General features: G+C 43.9%; 1 protein-coding gene across 2 annotated transcripts in view; it reads right to left on the bottom strand.

The window, feature by feature from the left end:
• Window positions 1-10,870, bottom strand: part of cuedc2 (CUE domain containing 2) — a 58,435-nt gene extending 47,565 nt beyond the window's left edge. Inside the window, exons 1-2 of one of the 2 annotated variants that reach the window (XM_059946337.1) lie at window positions 10,722-10,870; window positions 7,586-7,692 (exon numbers count right to left, since the gene is read on the bottom strand). In XM_059946337.1, the coding sequence (XP_059802320.1) occupies window positions 7,586-7,659 (74 nt within the window). In that variant the 5' untranslated portion in view covers window positions 7,660-7,692; window positions 10,722-10,870. Of the gene's footprint in view, window positions 1-7,585; window positions 7,693-10,596; window positions 10,669-10,721 lie in introns of those variants that run through there. The other variant, XM_059946336.1, reaches the window with a different exon arrangement.
• Window positions 10,871-20,727: the final 9,857 nt, after the last annotated feature.

Raw genomic sequence — 20,727 nt, 5'->3', positions numbered from 1 at the left:
AATTTAAAAAATATATAAAAATACTGAGAACCTAAGTTGTAGAGATCTTGAATGTGATTCTATAGGTTGTGGAGTCAGCTCAGAGTTGAGAAGTTATCCACACTGGTTCAAAAGCCTGATGGTTGAAAAGTAATAACTGTCCCTGAACCTGGTGGTGCAGGAGCGAAGGCTTCTGTATCTCCTGCCCATTAATAGTTGTGAGCAGAGAGCATGGCCTTGATGATGGGGGGTACCTTGATGATAGATGCTGCTTTCTTGTGGTAGAGCTCCTTGTAAATGTGCTCAATGATGGGAAGGGCTTTTCCTGTGATGGACTGGGCTATACCCACCAATTTTTGTACACTTTTCCATTTCTGCGTATTGGCGTTTCCACACCAAGCCATGATGAAACCAGTCTGGATACTCTCCACTGTGCACTTATAGACATTTGTCAAAGCTTTAGATGAAACGCAGAATCTATGCAAACTTCTAAGTAGAGACTTCCTTTGTGATGACACTTGCATGCCAATCCAGGACGGATCCTCTGATATGGTAAAGCCAAGGAATTTAAAGTTACTTGCTCTCTCCACCTACAATACCCTAATGATGACCGGCTCACAAAACTTCGGCTTCCTCCTTGTTTAATCAATAATCAGCTTTTTATCTACTGCCCTCCCTGGGCAGCGACTAAACAACTTGTACTGCCAACACAGAGTGGTGATAATTGAATGATGTTGGTCAACACTTGAGGATGTATTTCTACATCTGCCTCAGCATTTGCTCAGTCAAAAGTTTCTTGTTGACTATGTTCATGTTGCAGATTAGCAAGAAATGCTGAGTCAGTTAACTATGAGGAGAGGATGAGATAATTAGCTTGTGGCATGGCACCCTCCTATGGGTTGAGGTCAGTAGAAACATAGTTCCATTTGCTCTTCTGGGTTGACCACCTAATACGCGGCATCCCATTATGTGCACATGCACAAACATAGAATCTCCTTGTTTCATTAAGTATATAATGGAGCACAACCATGCAGTCAGTTAAGAACCTGATATCATCTAGTTGTGTGTCCACTCTTCAGTTATCAGCTCTGCCATCTCAACTAGAACAGCAGCACTGAGTTCAAGTCTTAGTAGGGGGAGATCTAGCTTGACAGCAAGCCTTATCTTGATCAGGATGAATCCAACTTTACTATATTCAGCAGTCTCTGTGACCTTCAGAAATGCAACAGTAGCAACAGCTTTAGTTGACTCATCACAGATAATGCAGACCACTTTCTTGTGGGCTGTAGATAGTGGAATTGTTGTGTAGGCTCCTGGAATTTTCAAGCAATAAGATCCTAAAGGGAAGAACACCACTGTTGTCACACTTCACGTATTTCTTTAGGGAGTGGGACATTCTAGCCACAAGTGTCCGGGGTCAACTCTTTTAACATGAAGTGTCCCTGAATACCAACTGGAGCAGCAAGTTCAAGAGGGTTAAATAGGCTGTTAACAGTTAATAGCATGCCATGACACACGCATGAACTCAGCACTACTGGGTGTGATCTTACGCAGTCTGAAATTAGACTGTGCTTATTCTGCACTAGAAAATGATTTAAAACCATTATAGACATTATAGAGAAATGCAACATGAGTGAATCTGCAGGTGCTGGAAATAAATAAAAACACAAAATGCTGGCAGAACTCAGCAGGCCAGACAGCATCTATGGGAGGAGGAAGTGATGATGTTTCGGGCCGAAACCCTTCATCAAGATGTAGGGTTTCGGCCCGAAACGTCGTCACTACCTCCTCCCATAGACGCTGTCTGGCCTGCTGAGTTCTGCCAGCATTTTGTGTTTTTATAGAGAAATGCCTCTCTATGTACCTGCATGCATCAACCTCAAATTCCTTCTCTCCCTTGACAGCTCTCTGTTAAGGCTATGATTGCCATAGCTGGTGAGGGACAGTTACCAAAAGCATGAACTATCATTTGGTATTATAGAATCTCATTGTTCAATTGGTGATCATGAAACCACAAGAATCTGAGGTAGTCTCGATGATCCTCTCTCATCAGTGAGCAGTGGAACATTTGTTCGATGTCTGCCATCACTGCGAAGGACTCTGTTCTGAGGCACATGAGGACCCCAAGCACACTGTTATGGAGGTCTGGACCCCATAAGAGCACATTTTTCAGTAATATGCCTTTCAACTGTCCATTTGAATTAAAGATAATTCATATTTGTGCAGGTTTCTGGGGGTGGTAAACATCAAAGCTGGGCAAATACCAGTTTTCTTTGTTGGGATCTGATGAAGCAGCTATCTCAGTATGATTATGCCTGAAGAGTTTCTCCATGAATTCCACATGATGACCTTTCATTTCTGGTTTCCTCCTCAATGTGTGACTGAGGGACATCAGTTGATAAGGGCCTGCTCTAATTTGTTAAGGAGTGCAGAAAGGAAGGGGAGCTACCCAAATGTTTCACTCATCATTGCTAAACTTTTGTTCATGATTCGAAGGTAGACCTTGTCTTCAATGGAAGGTGCCAGCTTACAGTCATCTTCCAAGTGACGAAGGACCAGCTTGCCTAAATCTGGTTGAGCAGAGGTATGTTACAACACTTGGTTTGCTTACCTACAATCTATTCTCACAGGGTCTGAAATTAGTTGGGTGCCTGTTCTCCAGGACTTCAGTCTTAAATGTACTGACAGTGGGCTACCATCAAGGTAGATTTCACCCACTATGACCAACTGAGGTCCAGTCGCTTGACATGAGGTGCATAAAGCCAACTATTACACTGTTCACGTGGCTTAAGTGCACGGATGGTGTCCCTGCCAAGTAACAGGAGAATCTCAGAAGAGTCAAGTGTGGGAATCTTGTCAGCTATGGGCTTAATATGTGAATGACCACATGCCACTTCAGGAGTTGGGATCTCATCCCTGTCGTTGAGAATATAGTCGCACTAGATGAGGGTTAGCAATGGTAAGCAGACCTCCCCTCCTATTGACTTTGCAACAAATCCACTGGGTCTTCCTGATGTTCCAAAACTTGTCTTTAGAGTGTATGGAAATCAGAACTTAGAAAAAAGAATGTGTCAAAGAATATTCATTTTGCCAAAGACACATAGCTCTAATATCATATATACCTTTACATTTTGCTCAGAATATCCTTTCGGGTAGATGTTGACAGGACATATTTTAGAGCAGGATTTGCCTTTCCCACATATCTCTGTGAATGAAGTACCCACATCTGATGGATGCTCAGCTGGCTCCACCCCGTGCTCTGCTGTGGGCATACTAGAACCAGTTGTATCCCGAGTTCCTAGCCCTGAATGAAATACTGACACATGCTGGTCACTGTTGCACTCAGTATAGTATATGATAACTTTACAGTCTATTGCTTGGCGTGCTGTTGAACCACAATATTTGAAATATATTGAGTGCCCATTTAGAAAGGTGTCTCCAGTCCACAAGTGATTTTTCCCCTGAAGCCTCTGCATTTCCTTAAGAGGTAAGGTTTCTTATGGACACTGTATTATCTTTCGGGGTTCATGACAGTTTTCCATTTTAGTTTTGCTGACCATGCTTTTGCTGGAGACCTCTCTGAATGAGATATTGCTGAAAGCTGAGAGCATAAAACTAGGATCATTTCGCATTTCTGTGTGGCGGCAGATGAAATCCACAAAGAAAGAAAATGGAGGATAGAGGGCATTATGTTTCATTTTATACCTGAGACTCTCAGTCACACACTGTTCTTGCATATTGCTCAGTAGTTTTGCCACTGTAGGGTTTACTCCTCTTGCAGCATAGTCCTGGCAGGTAACCCTCGTTTTTTGTGGCTTGCAGTTTTGACAACAGATCTGCAAGCTCCTGAAACTTCTGTGGTTCTTTGTGTGAGATCTTTGGAAAATGATCAAATCTACTAAAGAGAGATTCTGTAGCGGTGTGCTACACGCAGCGCTAAAATAACGACACGGAGTCGGTAAACTGCAGTCAAAGATAACTTTATTTGAACTACACAGCCTTGCACTTAAGCCTCCCTCAACCCGCCCCCCACCCCCGGGCGCGGATGCTCCAAAAGACACGTACTCACAAACCCCCTTAGGCTATCTCCCTTAGCCGGAACGCTGGCTAATTGTGAGCCAGTTTGGATGTGCCAGGAAATGGGTTGCCACAAATCTTTGATTTATTCTGGACAGCCACTGCCTTCGTCCAGCTCCTGCCACAGCATTTGTTACCTCACAGATAGATTATTAATGCAAACTGCCCTAACCCTTCTTACACATTACAGTGACTCCTCCTCAAGCCACTTTCAGAGGTCTAGCTCTTCATTAGGTTTCAGATTTAGTCCTTCCAAGGCATAGTGATAGCTTGAATTCCCAGAACAGATAACCGGCAGACCAGTTGTTGAACACTTTCAGTCCCACTGTGACTAGGTCCCGACAAGCCAGATCTAATGCATGTGTGGCTCCTGAGTGAGAGCATTGTGAGAGTTTGGCAAATGTGTTTCCTGGGATGAATGGAATTTCCGTATCTATGCAAATGGGCTTTCTATCAGTGGCAAATCTTGACTGAGGTCTTTGTTGTGGTTGAACTGTGGAATGAGGTATTTTGGATCTTGCGGCTGTCGACCTTGACTGTCAATACTTTAGACTATATGAAAGGCAAATTGGCTGAGTGGTGTGGGCAGCTTGTAGAGCTGAGGCACTGTCTTTTGTTATAGGCAAAATGCATTTGGACATGCTCTTTAGTAAGGTGCATTGGGTGTTGTGAGGGCAAAGGATGACTGATTCTGGTTATAGACTCACCGTTGTCCAAGTCAGCTCCTCTGTCATACACATCAGCTTCACACTCTTCTGTGAGCGCATGTAATGTAACCCTATACATGTCCTCTCCATATCTATACATGCTTTTGCATTTGCATCTCAAATTTATGCATAGCACAAGCTGCTTTCTTCCTTACCCCTTCAGCTTTGGCACTAGCTCATACTGTAGCTCTGCTAATTGTGGTGTCGCTTGAGCATCATGAAGACACAAAATTGAGTCACATTCTGACCCTACTTCCAGGTCTTGGCAATCGATGTTGCTTGGGTTGGAAGCTGACCTTATTGTGTATGGTGTTCAGATGTCTCCAGTCCAATGGAGATGCTGCGGAAGATGAGCTATCTTTTCACTTTATTGCCCTCACTCTGTGTATGTACACAGCGAGGCGGTCAAGATGGAAGTTTTCTTCAGGGTTTTAAAAGTGAGATCTCTTTTCTGTTAAGATATTTCTGTTTCAAGGGCAAATCAAGAGTGGACAGAGATGAATGACTTTCTGCCATGCGTTTCAAATAGAAAGTAACTAACCAGTAATGGAAATGATATAAAAACAACAGCTTATGTATAGGAAGTGATGTTCATGCAAAATGATCTGTGCCTCTAGAGGCCAGAACACTTTGATTTTGAGTGAGAGGTTATTATCATGGCACCATTCAAACAGATTTTCATTCTTCCTCCTGTATGCCGATTTGTCTCTGACTCGGGCAACAACAGTGGTGCCATCAGCAAACTTAGATAAGACATTGGAGTTGTAATTAGCCACACAATCGTAGGTATAAACCAAGTAAAGCAGGAGGCTAAGCACAGAGCCTTCTGGTGCATGTGTGCTGATGGTGATTGTGGAAGAGATGTTGTTGCCAATCTGTATTGGTGGGGTCTACAAGTGAAGAAATTGAGGATCTAGATACATAGGGAGGTAGATTATGCACACTGCCCTCTAGATGGAAGGAATTCAGAGTGTAACTCTTCTGCCATTGGGAAGAGACAGCTGAGGAGGACTTTGGCAATGACAATGCCTGTGGTTGACAGCAGGAAGATGTTACTGTACTTACTGCTGTCAGATTTACACCCCATTTTGAAGTCTCTAGGATTCCCTGGCACGTCCTCTTCTCAGAACTGGACAATAGGTTGTGGATTTGTGACTGAAGCACTCGCTGGCACGTTTTGGAACCTCATCAACGTAAGAGCTTGCTCCAAAGTGTCTCTTGTTTCTCAGTTGACATATGGGCCTTTTGACCTCTTGGGCAGAAGGGGCAACAAGCCTCGGACAGACAGATTTCTGGTCAATGGAGTCAAGTACAGCAAGATGGCAGATGGAGGCAGGCCAAGTTCAGGAGTGAAGATGGAGAATGGCGAGGATCAGCATGTTAGAACATGACAGGAACAGATCACCAGAGTGAACACTGCCTTATCCAGCCTGTTATCATTGAAAAACCTGACACCAAAAACACTAGATGTTAATGGTCTTAAGGATCTTGCAAAGGTAGCTCTTTTCAGCAGAACCTCATAGGCAACCTGAGTATTTCCAGCCACAGTTGGCTTAGTGTTTGGATTGCCTTGAAGACCCCAGTTGGAATATGTAGGCAGAATTGTTTTCATTAGTGGAGAAACCAGGGGAAGGAGACTTTAGTTCATTAAGCACAAATGCATTAATCTAAACTCCATTACAATGCAAAGAGCTCTGCAGGTACCTGAAGGCTGAGGTCCGGTAGAAATCCAATGACCTGAAGAACAGATAGTGGGTGGAAAGAGTACAAGATATCCAGCAACTCCACAAATGCCATGACACACTCAGCTTCAGGGGCACCATCATGCCACTGATAGCCCAAACACTGGCCCCACCTGGTGAACATATCAATCACAGAGAGGCAATCACTGCCCACTGAAAGAAACTCTTCAAAAACCCTCAAAACCATAACTCTGTCCATGACCTGATGTGGGCATACTTATACCTAATACCCTTGCATCATAGTCCTAGAATAATACGGTATGGATACAGGCCCCAAACAGTGCACTCTTTCCAGTTTAACCGCATCTCTCCTGTAACAGGGTGACGAAAACTATACTGTATACCGTACTCCAAGTGTGGCCTCATCAACAATTTGTATCACTGCAATATAAACTCCCAACTCTATACACAAAGCCCAGACAGATGAAGGCCAACATGCTACACATCTTTTCAGCAACCTCTGTGACATCGCTTTCAACAAATGACACACTTGTACCCCCCAAGTCTGTGTGTTCCATTACACTCCCTGGAGCTTTCCGATTCATAGTATCAGTCCTACGCTGATTTGACTTTCCAGAATGCATCCCCTTACACTTATCTATATTGAAATCTATTTGTCAGTGCTGAGCCCAATTCCCTAACTGATCAAGGTCCCTTTGTAATTATGACAACCTTCTTTAGTATCAAACAACATCTCCTAATTTTGTGTCATCTGCAAACTTACTGATCAAGCTTTGGTCAAAATCCATTTCAAGGTTGGAGTAAAAATACTCGTGGGCAAAAATGAATAAAAGCATTGAGTTTTCAGTCATTCTGAGATGTAATATCTTTCAAATGGGGTGTTAAAATACTCAACTGAATGTGAAGAATCCTAAAAATAATTCTCCCAACTGTCTTGTCAATATCAACCCTCCATCTGACTTCTGGTTATCCAATTGCTACTTCATTACTGAGGCCTTGTCGAGTTTCCAACAAAGAATATACTTCCAAAAGTAATAAAGTGGCTGCACATGTGCTGGGATCAATAGCTGGAAAAAGCTCTTCATAAATGGAAGCTTCCTCATTGCTTTCATCGCTCACCTGAGATCAGCATCAGGGATGTACGAGTGAACAAACTGGGCCAACGAGTCATGGATAATTTTCTCCAATGTCATGGTACCAGTTGCTGAAGAACAACAAGGTTCCACCTGCAAAAGCAAAGCACATGTTCAGTTGCACGTTGAAGTGGAAAGGACATTGATTCAAAATAACAGGGGATCCCTCAAATTCATTCAGCTGTATACACGTACACCACCAAACAAAACAATGTTCCTCCATACCAGCATACACAACTCAGTACATATGACTCACACACAGCACAAAGTAATATCACTACAAATAAACTAACAGATAATAAAATATATTCCAAAAGATTGATATTTAGCATAAGGTGTATTTATGACACAAGCTAAAACAATATAATGCTATTGGTACTTTATACGTGATGAGACCTGGACGGTGGCAGGGAGTTCAGTAGTTCTCTGCTTCAGGGATGAAGCTGTTTCCTATCCTAACAGTCCTTGCCCTAAATCCTATTTGATGGGAGGTGGGGGCAAAGAAATTGTGAGACAGTTGGGAGGGCTCCTTGAAAATGCCAAGGGCCCTGAATATGCAGTGCTCCTGATAAATGTCTCAGATGGGTGGAAGAGAGACCCCGATGATCCACTCAGCAGTCTTGACAACCCTTTGTAGGGACTTGTGGTCAGATGCCTCACAATCCCTGTATCAGACAGTGATGCAGCCGGTCAGGACACTTATCCCGTTAGCAATTTCATCCGTGTTCTTTAGATTAAACCTTATATGTAACTCTGAAATAAAATGATACGCAGTCTGTTGCCAATTAACTCATTACATTTAAAATGCAAATTCAATTTTCAAATTTACAGTACTGTGCTAAAGTCTTTGACACATATATATAGCCAGGGTGCCCAAGACCTCTACACAGCACTGTAGTAATTTTATACATTGCACTGTACTGCTGCCGCAAAAAAAAAATTCATGACATGTAAACGATGATAAACTTGAACTTGATATGGGTCTCAACTGGAGACTGAGAATGGGAAGGGGGAATGCAAAAGGGGAGTGGGAAGCACCGAAGAGACATTCTGTAAGTATTAATAAACCAATTGTTTGGAATCAAATTACCTTGCTTTGCATCTCAGGGCTGGATGTGTCTGCACCCATGCCACCTCCCCCACCGGCCCCTGGCACTCCTCCTCTGCCACCTGTCCCACACCCCTCCCCCAGCACTGCAACCTCACCATTCCCGACATCCTTTGCTCCTGCCAGATTCACAAACTTGCTTTCTGCTCCACGTTGACAAATAGAATACTGTACAAAAGTCTTAGGCACCTACATTTATTTATATATATATATAAAACATTTGCACAGTACTGTATACCACAAACTTTAGCCTTTTCTCAATTTTTCCCCGATACTTTGCCCTTTATCACTAATTCTAGCACAAGTGTATGTTGAGGTTAAACAGGATTAACTGTCACCACTATTGCTGGCATTGATATACCTCTCGTACCTAGTAAAGTGGCTACTGAGTGTATGTTGATTTGGGGTGAGGGTAAACTGGATTAATGATCACATGGTTAGCATGAGTCAATAAATTCCCTGTCCAAGAAACAATGGCATCTATTAATTGATATCTGTTGATTCCCTGTGGCATTGATCTAATAAAAATAAGAACCCTTCTCTCTCCTTGAGTCTTGATTCATTACTGTTTCTTTTAAAGTTATTTTTCTCTCCACCTCTCAGAGACTATCAATGGGTCACATTTAACAAAAGCAGCAGAACTTATCCTATTGCTTCTTGGGTATCAAGATAAAAGCAAGTGGTGGTGACTGGGCCCAGAGACTTTCACAGATTTCAAATTAGTCAGACCATTTTCTTCAGCCCTGACTGGGAACCACAACTTGTGATGACAAAATCCCAGACAACAAGGGGCTTTCCGTTTCAACATAATACCCAAGTTTTCTCCATTTGTAGCCTAGGGAAAATTATGGCGTAACTTAAGTGGTTTAGGACAATTGGGCTGCGACCTGAAGGGCAGAGAAACATCAGGTAATATAAGGCAGAGATAATTTTATCAACACATCTGTGGCTGAACAGGCTTCATTTCAAATACACAATCTTATGTTTTAGCACGTGAATCAGGTAATTAATTTGTGATTAAGTACAATTTGATGATACAAAATGTCCTACTGCTCTTTCATGCGTCAAATTCTAACTTTCCTTAAGTTTTTAAATTGGAATATAGGAGGGCAGAGTAGTCACACCTGATTGGTCACCGATAACCAATTCATGATAATAGATCAGCAACCTGGACCACCAACAGATTGTTAGAAATAGGTTCTGTTTTTTTTTGTGAACACAATTGGAATGCAGATCGCCGTGTTTACATTTATTTTTGACGGTGGCACTTGTTACTATTTAACTCAATTAGAGACGACTGGAAATAATGTATTCTAGGAAAATTCTTATCCCGGTATAAAATAATACTTTACCCGGTTTTCTCGTTAATACACTATAGCACTCGGTGTTCGTGCCCCATTCAGCTCCTTCACCATCTACTCCATTTATTTGCCACCTTCCCAGATTCAATTTGCAATGTGGTTTGTGGGGGGGGGGGGGGGAAGAGAGACAGATGTGCTCTTTTGGGGTAGAAAATTCTGGTTTACAGCCACTCCTGTTAGCTCCTTTCAACGGTACAAACACTCCCAGTTTCTCCTGGCTCTGAGTGAGAGTACAGGAAGAGGTACTTAGTGGGATGAGTCGCAAGCTCTGTGTGGGGACAGGAAAGGTTTGCAACCTCAAACGTCGTCCGTTTCCCCCTGCACTGATAGAGCCGCACCTGCTGAGTGTTTCCTGGATACTACCGCTTTTCTGATTTGCTACATCAGAGATTTTAAAAGATTTTGATTCCCTACGTTGATGAACCGAGCGCTGAAACTAACAGTTAAGGCAGGGATCAGACAATACAGCCAGCTTGCCTCTTCGACCACAAGCTTGTGGGGTATTGTCTCTACAACCGACTGGCATACCCCGGTATGGAGGGGTCCAGTTATTTGTGCATCCGGCCCTCTTGCCGTAGGATTCATGCTTCATCTCCTCCCCTGTCTGTCATCATTCCCTCCGCCAATTCACCGAGCTCCAATGCCTTACTTACACCGTTCCCGGCGGCGAACCGTCCCACTACACAGACCTCAGCCGACCACGGCGAGAAACAACTCCAAATTGTGTGGAAGCCGCGCTCCCGCCAACAACAAATCCCGCGCGCACGTTCACTCCCCGCCGTCCGCCCGCGCGCACGTTCACTCCCCGCCGTCCGCCCGCGCGCACGTTCACTCCCCGCCATCCGCCCGCGCGCACGTTCACTCCCCGCCCACCGCTCGCGCGCACGTTCATTCCCCGCCCACCTCCCGCGCGCACGTTCATTCCCCGCCCACCTCCCGCGCGCACGTTCATTCCCCGCCCACCTCCCGCGCGCACGTTGCACCCCAGGCCCCGCCCACCTCCCGCGCGCACGTTGCACCCCAGGCCCCGCCCAACCAACAGCAAGCTTCGAGCGTACATTCCCGCCCACAATAAATGCAGCCCACAGCACACGACCATGACTAAGTTCTGTTTTGTTAGCTTTTCCCCTCTAACAGAGACGATCTTAGTCCCCCTGGGCCCGTCAGGATGCCAAGTTCTTATGTCTGTGAGTCTACTTCTTTGTCAAAGATCCCCACTGCGTACCTTAACTTCAACCCTCCTCTTCTCGGACACCCAGTCTTTTGCCCGCCCTGGATCTTAATCATCACTAACTGTCAATAAGATCTGCCATTTTCCCTATTTTAACCATATGCACTGCCCTTTTCTCTCTCTCACTCTCCGATTTGAAGCGCACAGTGAAAAGACCATAAGATATTGGAGCAGAATTAGACCATTTGGCTCATTGAGTCTGCTCTGCCATTCATTCCATCATGGCTGATCCAAATTTCCTCTCAGCCGCAAACTCCTGCCTTCTCCTACATCCCTTCTTGCCCTGACCAAACAAGATTCTATCAACCTCTGTCTTAAATAGCTGCCTGCGGCAAAGAATTCCACTCTATGGCTAAAGAAATTCCTCCTCAAATCCGTTCTAAAATAGCCCCTCTTCTGAGTAAAAATCTTAACCTGGGCATTACACTTGTTTATTTATTACTATCATCATTATTATTATATATTTTTTTGTATTTGCAGTTTGTTATCTTCTGCACTCTGGTTGAATACCCTAGACGGGCAGTCTTCCATTGATTCTGTTGTTGATATTGTTTCGTACCCCGTAACTGGGTGTCTAACCAGCAGAGAAAGAAGAATCCATTAGAGTCTGGTGGTACTATATTCAAAAATGTTTATTAGTAAAATAAGCAAATCAATACCAATAATGCAAATATATAGATAACACAAGTTAGCAATAATAAATCTAAAAGTGTAGGAATAATGATAAGCAATAATAAACAAGCTCTGTCGATGTCTAGGGGTAAATGAATTGTCATAGAAAAGTATAAAGTTCAGTTCAGTTCAGTTCATGCGTGCTGAGATATGGTTGTTGTGTTGTAATCATTGTGGAGAGAGAGAGAGAGCGAGAATGTAACAGCCACTGCAGCCAAACCTTCCTTTGCTTTCTTAATCCGTCGTATCTTTGTGGTCATTCAATTATGACCCCTCTGTCATTCAGCTAGGCCAGGGGTGGGCAAACTTTTTGACTTGAGCGCCACAAAGGGTTCTAAAATTTGACGGGGGGGCCGGACCAGGAGCAGATGGACGGAGTGTTTTGGTAATACACCTCATAAGAGAAAATAAAATATCATGGGATATGTAGAAAACATGTGCTTTAATTTCAATTGAAAATGAACAAATGCATTACAACAAAATATCTGTCTTTGAAGTCCCATGGTATTTAGCTATTTATTGAAATGACTTTTAAAACACTGAAAATTAAATGAGTAAAATACAGCTTTTTTAATAGTAACAGTTATTATTTTAAAGCACTGAAAATTCTGTTATCCTTCAAGATATTATCATCATCACTCTCCTCCTGACTGTCTTCTTTATTTCAAAAACGGTGTTTATTTCAAATAGGGGGGGGGAGAAATGTGGGCAACTCTGCACCCCATTGTCCATCAAAACTGTTCATCCGTCATAACAATATTATTCTATAGATTTATTGAGTATGCCCACAAGAAAATGAATCTCAGGGTTGTATATGGTGACATATATGTACTTTAATAATAAATTTATTTTGAACTTTGATATTAAATGTTCAGTGATTGTGCCATCTGCAAAATCAACATTATTTGGCATTCAGTATACAAAGTTCCATTTTCCTGTGCACCCTAAAGATGTGTTCTGGATAATCAGAAGTCGACTGAAGAAGAATCAGTGGATTTGTTGTGGAGTCAATAAGAAGGGAGGTCTTCTTAGCTTTCACAGCCCTCATTGAGTGTGAGTATATTCCCAATAACAAGGATGAGATCCCATCTGCTGAAGCTTCATATAGTCATTCACATATTAAAGACATGCTAGCTGTCAGGAATCCCCACTCAACTCTTCTGAAATTCTCCTGTTGCTTGGCAGAGACACCTATGTTCTTAAGATACATGAACAGTGCAACGATCAGTACAATGTACCTTATGCCCAATAACTGGACCTGGGTTGGGTCATAATTGGTGAAGTCTGCCTCAGTGGTGCTCATCAGCCCATTGTCGCACATTTAAGATTAATCTCCTGGAGAATGGGTGGCCAAGCCATTTCAGATGCTGTGAGAATGGAATCTGTATGAAAGAGAAGATTGTAGGTAAGCGAACCAAGTACCCTGACACACTTTCATCTCCTCAACCAGATTTAGACAAGCTGGTCTTCAGTTGCCTTCCATTGAAAATGAGGTCTCCCTTCAAATCATGAACAAAATATTTAGTAAAGACAACTCCACAATTGGGTAGCTCCTCTTCCTTTTCAATTGCCAATAAATTCCTACCAAATAGCAGAGAGCAGGCCTCAAGTCAACACGTCTCCCAGTTGCAAATTGAGAAGGAAAGCAGAAATGAAAGATTATTACGTGAAATTCATGGAGTGACTCTTCAAAAACAATTATGCTGAGTTAGCACATCCTCCAGATCCCACCAAAGAAAACTGATATTTGCCCAACTTTGGAGTTTACCACCCCCAGAAACCTTTACAAATATGATTCATCTTTGATTCAAGTGTGCGGTTCAAAGGTGCATCACTGAACAATATGATCTTGCAGTACTCGAACCTCTAGCAGTCTGGTCAGCGTCCTCATATGTTTCAGAACAGAGTCTGTCGCAGTGATGACAGACATCGACCAAATGTTCCACAGCTTCCTATTGAGAGAGAATCATCAAGACTATGGTTTCATGATCACCAACTGGATGAGATTCTGGAGTACTGTACCATGTGAGAGTTCATGCATTTGGTAACTTTCCCTTGCCAGTTCTGGCAATCTAGGGCCATAAGTGGACAGCTATCAAAGGAAAGAAGAAATTCATAACTGAAACATGGGGGTACATAGAGAGGCAGAGGTACATATGTTGATGATGGTCTTAAATCATTTTCTAGTACAGAAGAAGCAGTCAGTGTGCTGAAAGCAATGTAAGACATGTTGGCACAGTCTAATCTCAGACTGCATAATATAGCATCCAACAGCGCTGACGTCAGTCTTTTCCCATCTGAAGATCTGGCCAAAGGTCTACACAATCTTGATCTTGGATAGATCTCCCTCCTATGCAGTGTCTAGGCCTTGGATCAGACCTCATTACTGACATCTTTACTACAAGGTTACTGATACTGAAAGACCCTTTTAACTGCTATCAGCAGCTTATTTGACCCTCTTGGATTTGCTGTTCCAGTCAGTACTGAGGGATATTTCATGTGTAATGTCCTGTTAAGATTTCTACTGCTATGCTGTGAAGTATTTTTATTTTAGCAGTTTTCTGCAAAAGCGATGTGTCCTGCTAGTAAGAGTGTTTTGCTTCGGCTAAAGATAAGGAAACATGTTATCCACCTTGGGGCTGTTGTGTCAGCCAATTGGATTGTCTTGATACATGTTGTAACTTCCTGCCCAGCGGGATGCCTGTTAACTGTTTGATGACATTGAAAGATTGGTAAACGTACTGTCTTTATAATTTTATGCTGGTGTGCGACCTGTCGTTTCTTGGCGACCGATAATTGTGTATGGGGTATGGGGCAGTATTTACACAGGATTCACTAAAATCTGTTCCTTAATCGTAACATTCTAACTTCCCTGTTTGGTTGAATCCCAAATCATACTGCCCCTAGACGTATATTACTAATGAAAGGTGGCCTTCTCATTCTGAGCCAAGTGACTGTTAGCAGAGTTAGCTAACGAGCCATTTATAGACGAGCCTGGTGGGAGAGATGCACCTCGGACACTTGTGGATGGGATGTCCCTAAAGGGAAACATGAGCAGTGGAAGCAGTGTTCTTCCCTTCAGGATCTTAAAGATTTGAAGATTCCAAGAACCTACACAACAATCTGCAACCCAGAAGAGCCAATGGAGCTAGGTTCCTACTAATCTCAGCCCAGTTGATGATGCTACTAGAGGGCTCCAAGCTAATCAGCTCACCCTCTCTTCATGGTTAACTGGCTCAGCGTTTCTTGCTGATGCCCAGCAGGAACATCATCAAGGATGACATCTTCGAAGTGAGAACAGTTAAAGACTGTGCAGTAAGACTATTGCAAGGCCACTCTCTGGGACTATCCTTCTTTTGCCAAAGACTTAATGAAACAATCATTTAACATCAGTAGTTAAGCTTGATACCCTATGGATGTCAGGCAGTGAGTGTACTGGCCTCTAAAGATACAGTTCATTTTGAATGACCATCACTTCCTGTGCATAAGCTTTTTCTTAATATAATTTCCTGCATGGATTAATTTGGATTTCATTTTGAAGCACATGGTGGAAGGACATCCAGTTCTACCCCCTCTTTATTTGCTGTAAAAACACCAATATCTGTGAGTCCTAAGTTTTGTTAATATTGGTAAACATTTAGTAGATACATTTTGAAGGAAATATTATGTTTATTGCCTATTGTTAAGATATCATTGCACCATGGGTTTACTCTTGTTTGCATGGCATAGTTATGTGTGTATTACCTTGGTTAACACCAAATGCGAGAATACTTGACAGTATTAGTATATTCAGGTGCACTGCAAATATGTATTAAGTTTAATGTGTGTTTTACTTAATTTTCTGCAGTTTCACAAGTAAGGTCTCATTAAAAACCCTGTAGGAAGCTTTCATCTCATGTGATTTTTGAGGAAATGTTTAACTCACTGCTTAGCTTTGTATATTTGCACTGCAGGGGCAGTAGATCAATCCCAACTTCACCAACAAACCAACAGACAAGAGGGGTGTTGTTGTGGTCTGGCCAATTGACCTCCGGTTTGCTGAGGCCAGGCAGCAACTCTTTCTCACCCATTTTAAAGGAGAATCAGGCCATTGTCTCCCACACCATCACCAACCGCATTGACTCTGAAGATCTCCCCTCCATTGTCACCAACCTCATAATTCCCTTACCCTGCACTGCTTGTTTCTACCTCCTACCCAAGAACCACAAGCCTGACTGGTTAGGCCCACTGGTTCTGCCTGCTCCTCCCCCACTGAAATCGTGTCTTCATATTTTGGCTCCATTTTATTCCCACTTAGTTCAGTCCCTTCCCACCTACATCTGTGATACTCTTCACAGGCACCTCCCAGTCTCTCAACCAGCTAACAGGACTCACCTGCCACCGGTTTCCAGCACATCTGCAGCCTATTTAAACCCAGTTCTCACCGACAGTCCTTGTTCACCCATTGAACCAGCCAACCTCAACCAGTTGCTTCTAGCCTTCAGTTACCTTGTTGTCTGTGGTGTTTACTATCGGTTCTCTCTTGCTTTGTGGCCCCTCATGGCTGGTTATTTTTGTGGTCTATTATTCAAATTAAGGCTGATTTATACGTGCGTATGGGCTATGCCGTAGCCCTGATTTTCACTTCTGTGTCGCTCTAAGCCATAACGAGCATGTGTTGGTGTGCACCAAAATGCTTGTTGGCGGTGGGGTTTCTATGCCACTGTGTTGAGTTTCTTCATGAGAGATATGGTCAAGGAAATGTATTTCAAACACTTTCACATGTCGGCAGGTAGTTTTGATGATTTGGTTCATCTATTTTGCATCGGTGTACAGACATGACAGAGAAGAAGCAACCAGAAATGCGATGCTACCAAGTGGACCAATCACAGTTGTTGCGGTCTGTGTCGCCGCGACGTGTGAGTTTTTTGGGGAGGTGCACATCACTCTACAGCATAGGGTATGCGGTACCTATGGCGTAGATGCGATGCACAAGTATAAATCAGCCTTTATTGCTCATTGCTGAATTGTCTCTGCTGCTCTGCTTTTGGTACAAGCCTTCCTTACATTTAGGTGAACCAGTGATTGAACCAGCAGAGTTTGCTCGCCTAAAGGAAGTTGTCCACCAACACTAGTGCGTGATCCAGAACCAACAGGAAACCACTGACCATCTGCTCACCACTCTCAACCAATTCTCTGTCCCGTTATATTAACCCTGTGCTACTCAACCTCCTTCAATGGAACCCCAGATTCCAATGCCCAAATGCTTTGATGGATCGCCAACACGATGCCACAACTTCCTATCCCAGTGCATCTTACATTTTGAGCTCCAGCCATCTCTGTATTCTACGGACTAAGCTAAGATTGCCTTTGTCATCTCTCTCAACTGGGTGACCACTGACCTGGGTCACTGCTAACTGGGACAATAAAATCACCACATGCAGTAATTAAATGGAATTCACTGCTCAGATGTACCAGGTTTTCAACTGCCTGGGGAGTGGAAGGAAGGAAGGAAGGAAGGGATTGGATACTTTGCCCATGTTAAGGCTCAAGCTTGGGGCTGGATTTTACTATGGAATTCAGGACAGTTGCCGTAGAGTGTTTTATATTTGTAATTAGTTTAGATCACTTTGTAAAGATCTGTTTGCATTTTGACACGAAAGAGTCTTTTTCTGTTGATCAGCATTGAAAAAGCCAAATTAAATCCACCGTGAATCAACGTTGTAAAATAATAAAACATGAAAACTTCCTAAGGGGTGAATACTTCTTATAGGCACTATATATACAGTGTGTGTGGCATCTGTTAGTCTTGCAAGACCATGGGTCTGCGCCTGGAAAGTCTTGAAGTGTCCTCTCCAGGGTGCAGGCCTGGGCAAGGTTGTATGGAAGACTGGCAGTTGCCCAAGCAGCAAGTCTCCCCTCTCCACGCCAGTGATGTTGTCCAAGGCAAGGGCCAATACAGCTTGGCACCAGTGTTGTCGCAGGTGTTGCCAGAACGAGGTTGAAGGCAACATTGGATTGCCTTAGGGACTCCAGCTACGGATTTGTCCTCAGGGTTTACTCCCGAAGCCTTTCCCATGAGTGGGTATGGCCGCAAGGCAGCGGAGGTTTAAAATCAGAGTTTTCCCTCTCTTAGATGGACTGCCTTCCCAGGTTGACGAGCTCCATCTACCCAAAGCACTGGTTTTATGGCACCAGGACTCGCCTTTACCCCTTCTCCTGTCAGTAGAAACAGTTCCGCTGGGCTTAGAGGCTAAGCCACACGAGAAGGCCAGGAGTTGGATTTGGTTGTCAGAGGCTATTTGAAGCAAATGCCGTCAGGAGCACTATTAAGTAGTGGGAGCTCGTCCCCACTACCACTCCTTGGCTTCATTATTCAAAATCACTCTCCCCCCTCCCCCCTCCCCCTCTCCCCCTCTCCCCTCTCCCCCTCTCCCCTCTCTCCCTCTCTCCCTCTGTTTTTTTTTGTTTACATGACTTATTATTGGTTATGAACAAAAGTAAGTAAATGGTATATATCATTACAGCACCGTGTCATATGTATGTACCTCACAAAGTAAAAACAAAATAAATATGCATCCCCTAACTCTCTCCTGTTTTTCTCTTGATTAATTTTTTTGAGTTATAATACATTACATTTAGTAAAAAGGAACTGAGCACCCTGCCACTTCACATACCACTGGACTGCATGATCAACCTCCTTCCCTAGGTTTTCTGTTCTCCCTCTCCCCTCCAGAGACCCAAGCCATGAATGACTACATCGCCAAAGCACTATGGCATGGTGTCATTCAACAATCCCAGTCTCCAACTGGTGTAGGATATTTCTATGTCAATAAGAAAGATGGGGGTTTCTGGCTCTGCATCAACTGCTGTGGACTCAACAAAATCACCGTTAAGAACAGCTACCCTCTCCCCTTGATGGGTAGCACATTCAAAACACTCTGCAGGGTCCAGATCTTCACCATACTGGACCTACAGACTGCGTACAATACGATCCGCATCTGCCAGCAGGATGAATAGAAGACATCACTCCTAGCACCCATTGGCCACTATGAATACTTGGTGGAGCCTTTTGAACTTTCCAATAGTTCAGCCATTATCCAAACCTTCATTCATAAGACCCTGAGATATGCTACACAAGAATATGTTTGTCTACCTTGACGACATTTTCATCTTCTCCACTGACCCCCCCCCACCCCCAAGACCACCATTTAGTCCTTTGGCATCTCCATGAAAACCAAATTAGAGAAATGCTAGTATGCCATTTCAGTTATTTCCTTCCTAGGATACGTCCATTCACCCCAAGGCATATCCAGGGATCCAGAGGATGCTTTCGTTTGGTGGCCCCGAACATGCCCTCTCAAACAGCTACAGCACTTCCTGGGCTTCTCCAACTTCTACTGCTGTTTCATCAGGAACTACAGCCAGATTGCCGGCCCTCTCACCTCCCTCACCATATGACCCATCTCACAGATAAACTGGCCTGCAGCTGCAGTCACACTTTTGAGGAGCTCAAGAGACAGCTTTACCACCACTTCCATTCTCCACCATTGGAATCCCTCTGGACCTTTTGTGGTAAAGATGGACACATCTGATGTAGGCCCTGGGGCATCCTCTTTCAGCAAGGACTGGGGGTGAAGACACACTCCTGAGCCTTTTTGTCATGGAAATTCAACTTTACACAGCACTGTTATGGAGTAAGAGACAGGGAACTGCTCACCTTTAAATGGACATTGGAGGAATGGAGACATTTTTCTGATGTGAAACATTGAGCCCTTCCTGAACTGGACTGACTACCAGAACCTCATAGCCATACAGCAGACTCAACTCAGCCCACATCAGGCTCTCAGCACTTTCTTCTTTGAGCAGTTCAACTTCACTGGCTCTAAGGCAGATGCTTTGTCACAACAGTTTGACCCAGCTGAAATGGAAACCTTCCCTCAGATTCAGATCCTCGCCCCAATTGTCTGGGATCTTGAGGAGCCTTTTCGCCCAGCCCAACAGCAGAGGCTTGCTTCGGTTGACATATGTGTATGTGCTGGCAGCCTTGTGCTCTGAGCTACTCCAGTGGACCCACTTCTCATCCGATAGACCCTGGATCTTCTGTGTCACAAGTCCTGGTGGTCCACCATGATCACAGATGGACATCAGTTCCTCACTGCCTGCCCTCAATGTACCCAGTCCAATTCCTCCAACCAGTGGTCCTCTGGACTCCTGCGGCCCCTACCAGTCCCTTGACACCTGTGGTTCCACATCACCATGGATTTCATCACAGGTTTGCCATCTTTGATTGGGGCCATGGTGATCATGACAGCATGGACCAGTTCTCCAAGGCGGCCCACTTCATTGCCCTCCCCAAACTTCCCTCAGGACGTTGTGTCAGACTGGGCGTCACAATTTGTGCCCAACTTCTGGTGAGCCTTCTAATCCTTCCACACCTCAGTGAGTTTACCCTCTAACTATTATCTGCAGACCAACAGACAGTCAGAAAGAGCCAATCAACAAGTGGAGAAGTTTCTCCTATGCTTTGCTGCCTATTACCCTTCCATGTGGAAGATGTATCTGCTGGGCTGAATGGTCCCTGAATCTACACATCTCCTCTCCACAGATCTGTCAGCCTTTGAAGTGCTTCATGGCTACCAACCTCCATTGTTCCCCATGGTGGAGCCAACAGTGGAGGTTCCATCCACCTGGGTCTTGGTTCACTGCTGACAACGTGTTTGGAGGAAGGTACAGAAGGCTCTTGCAGCCAACTGCACCTCCTGCTGCCAATTAAG

Source organism: Hypanus sabinus, chromosome 21 (genome assembly GCF_030144855.1).
Source record: "Hypanus sabinus isolate sHypSab1 chromosome 21, sHypSab1.hap1, whole genome shotgun sequence".
Classification (NCBI taxonomy): domain Eukaryota; kingdom Metazoa; phylum Chordata; class Chondrichthyes; order Myliobatiformes; family Dasyatidae; genus Hypanus; species Hypanus sabinus.
This window is presented reverse-complemented; position numbering and strand designations above follow the sequence as displayed.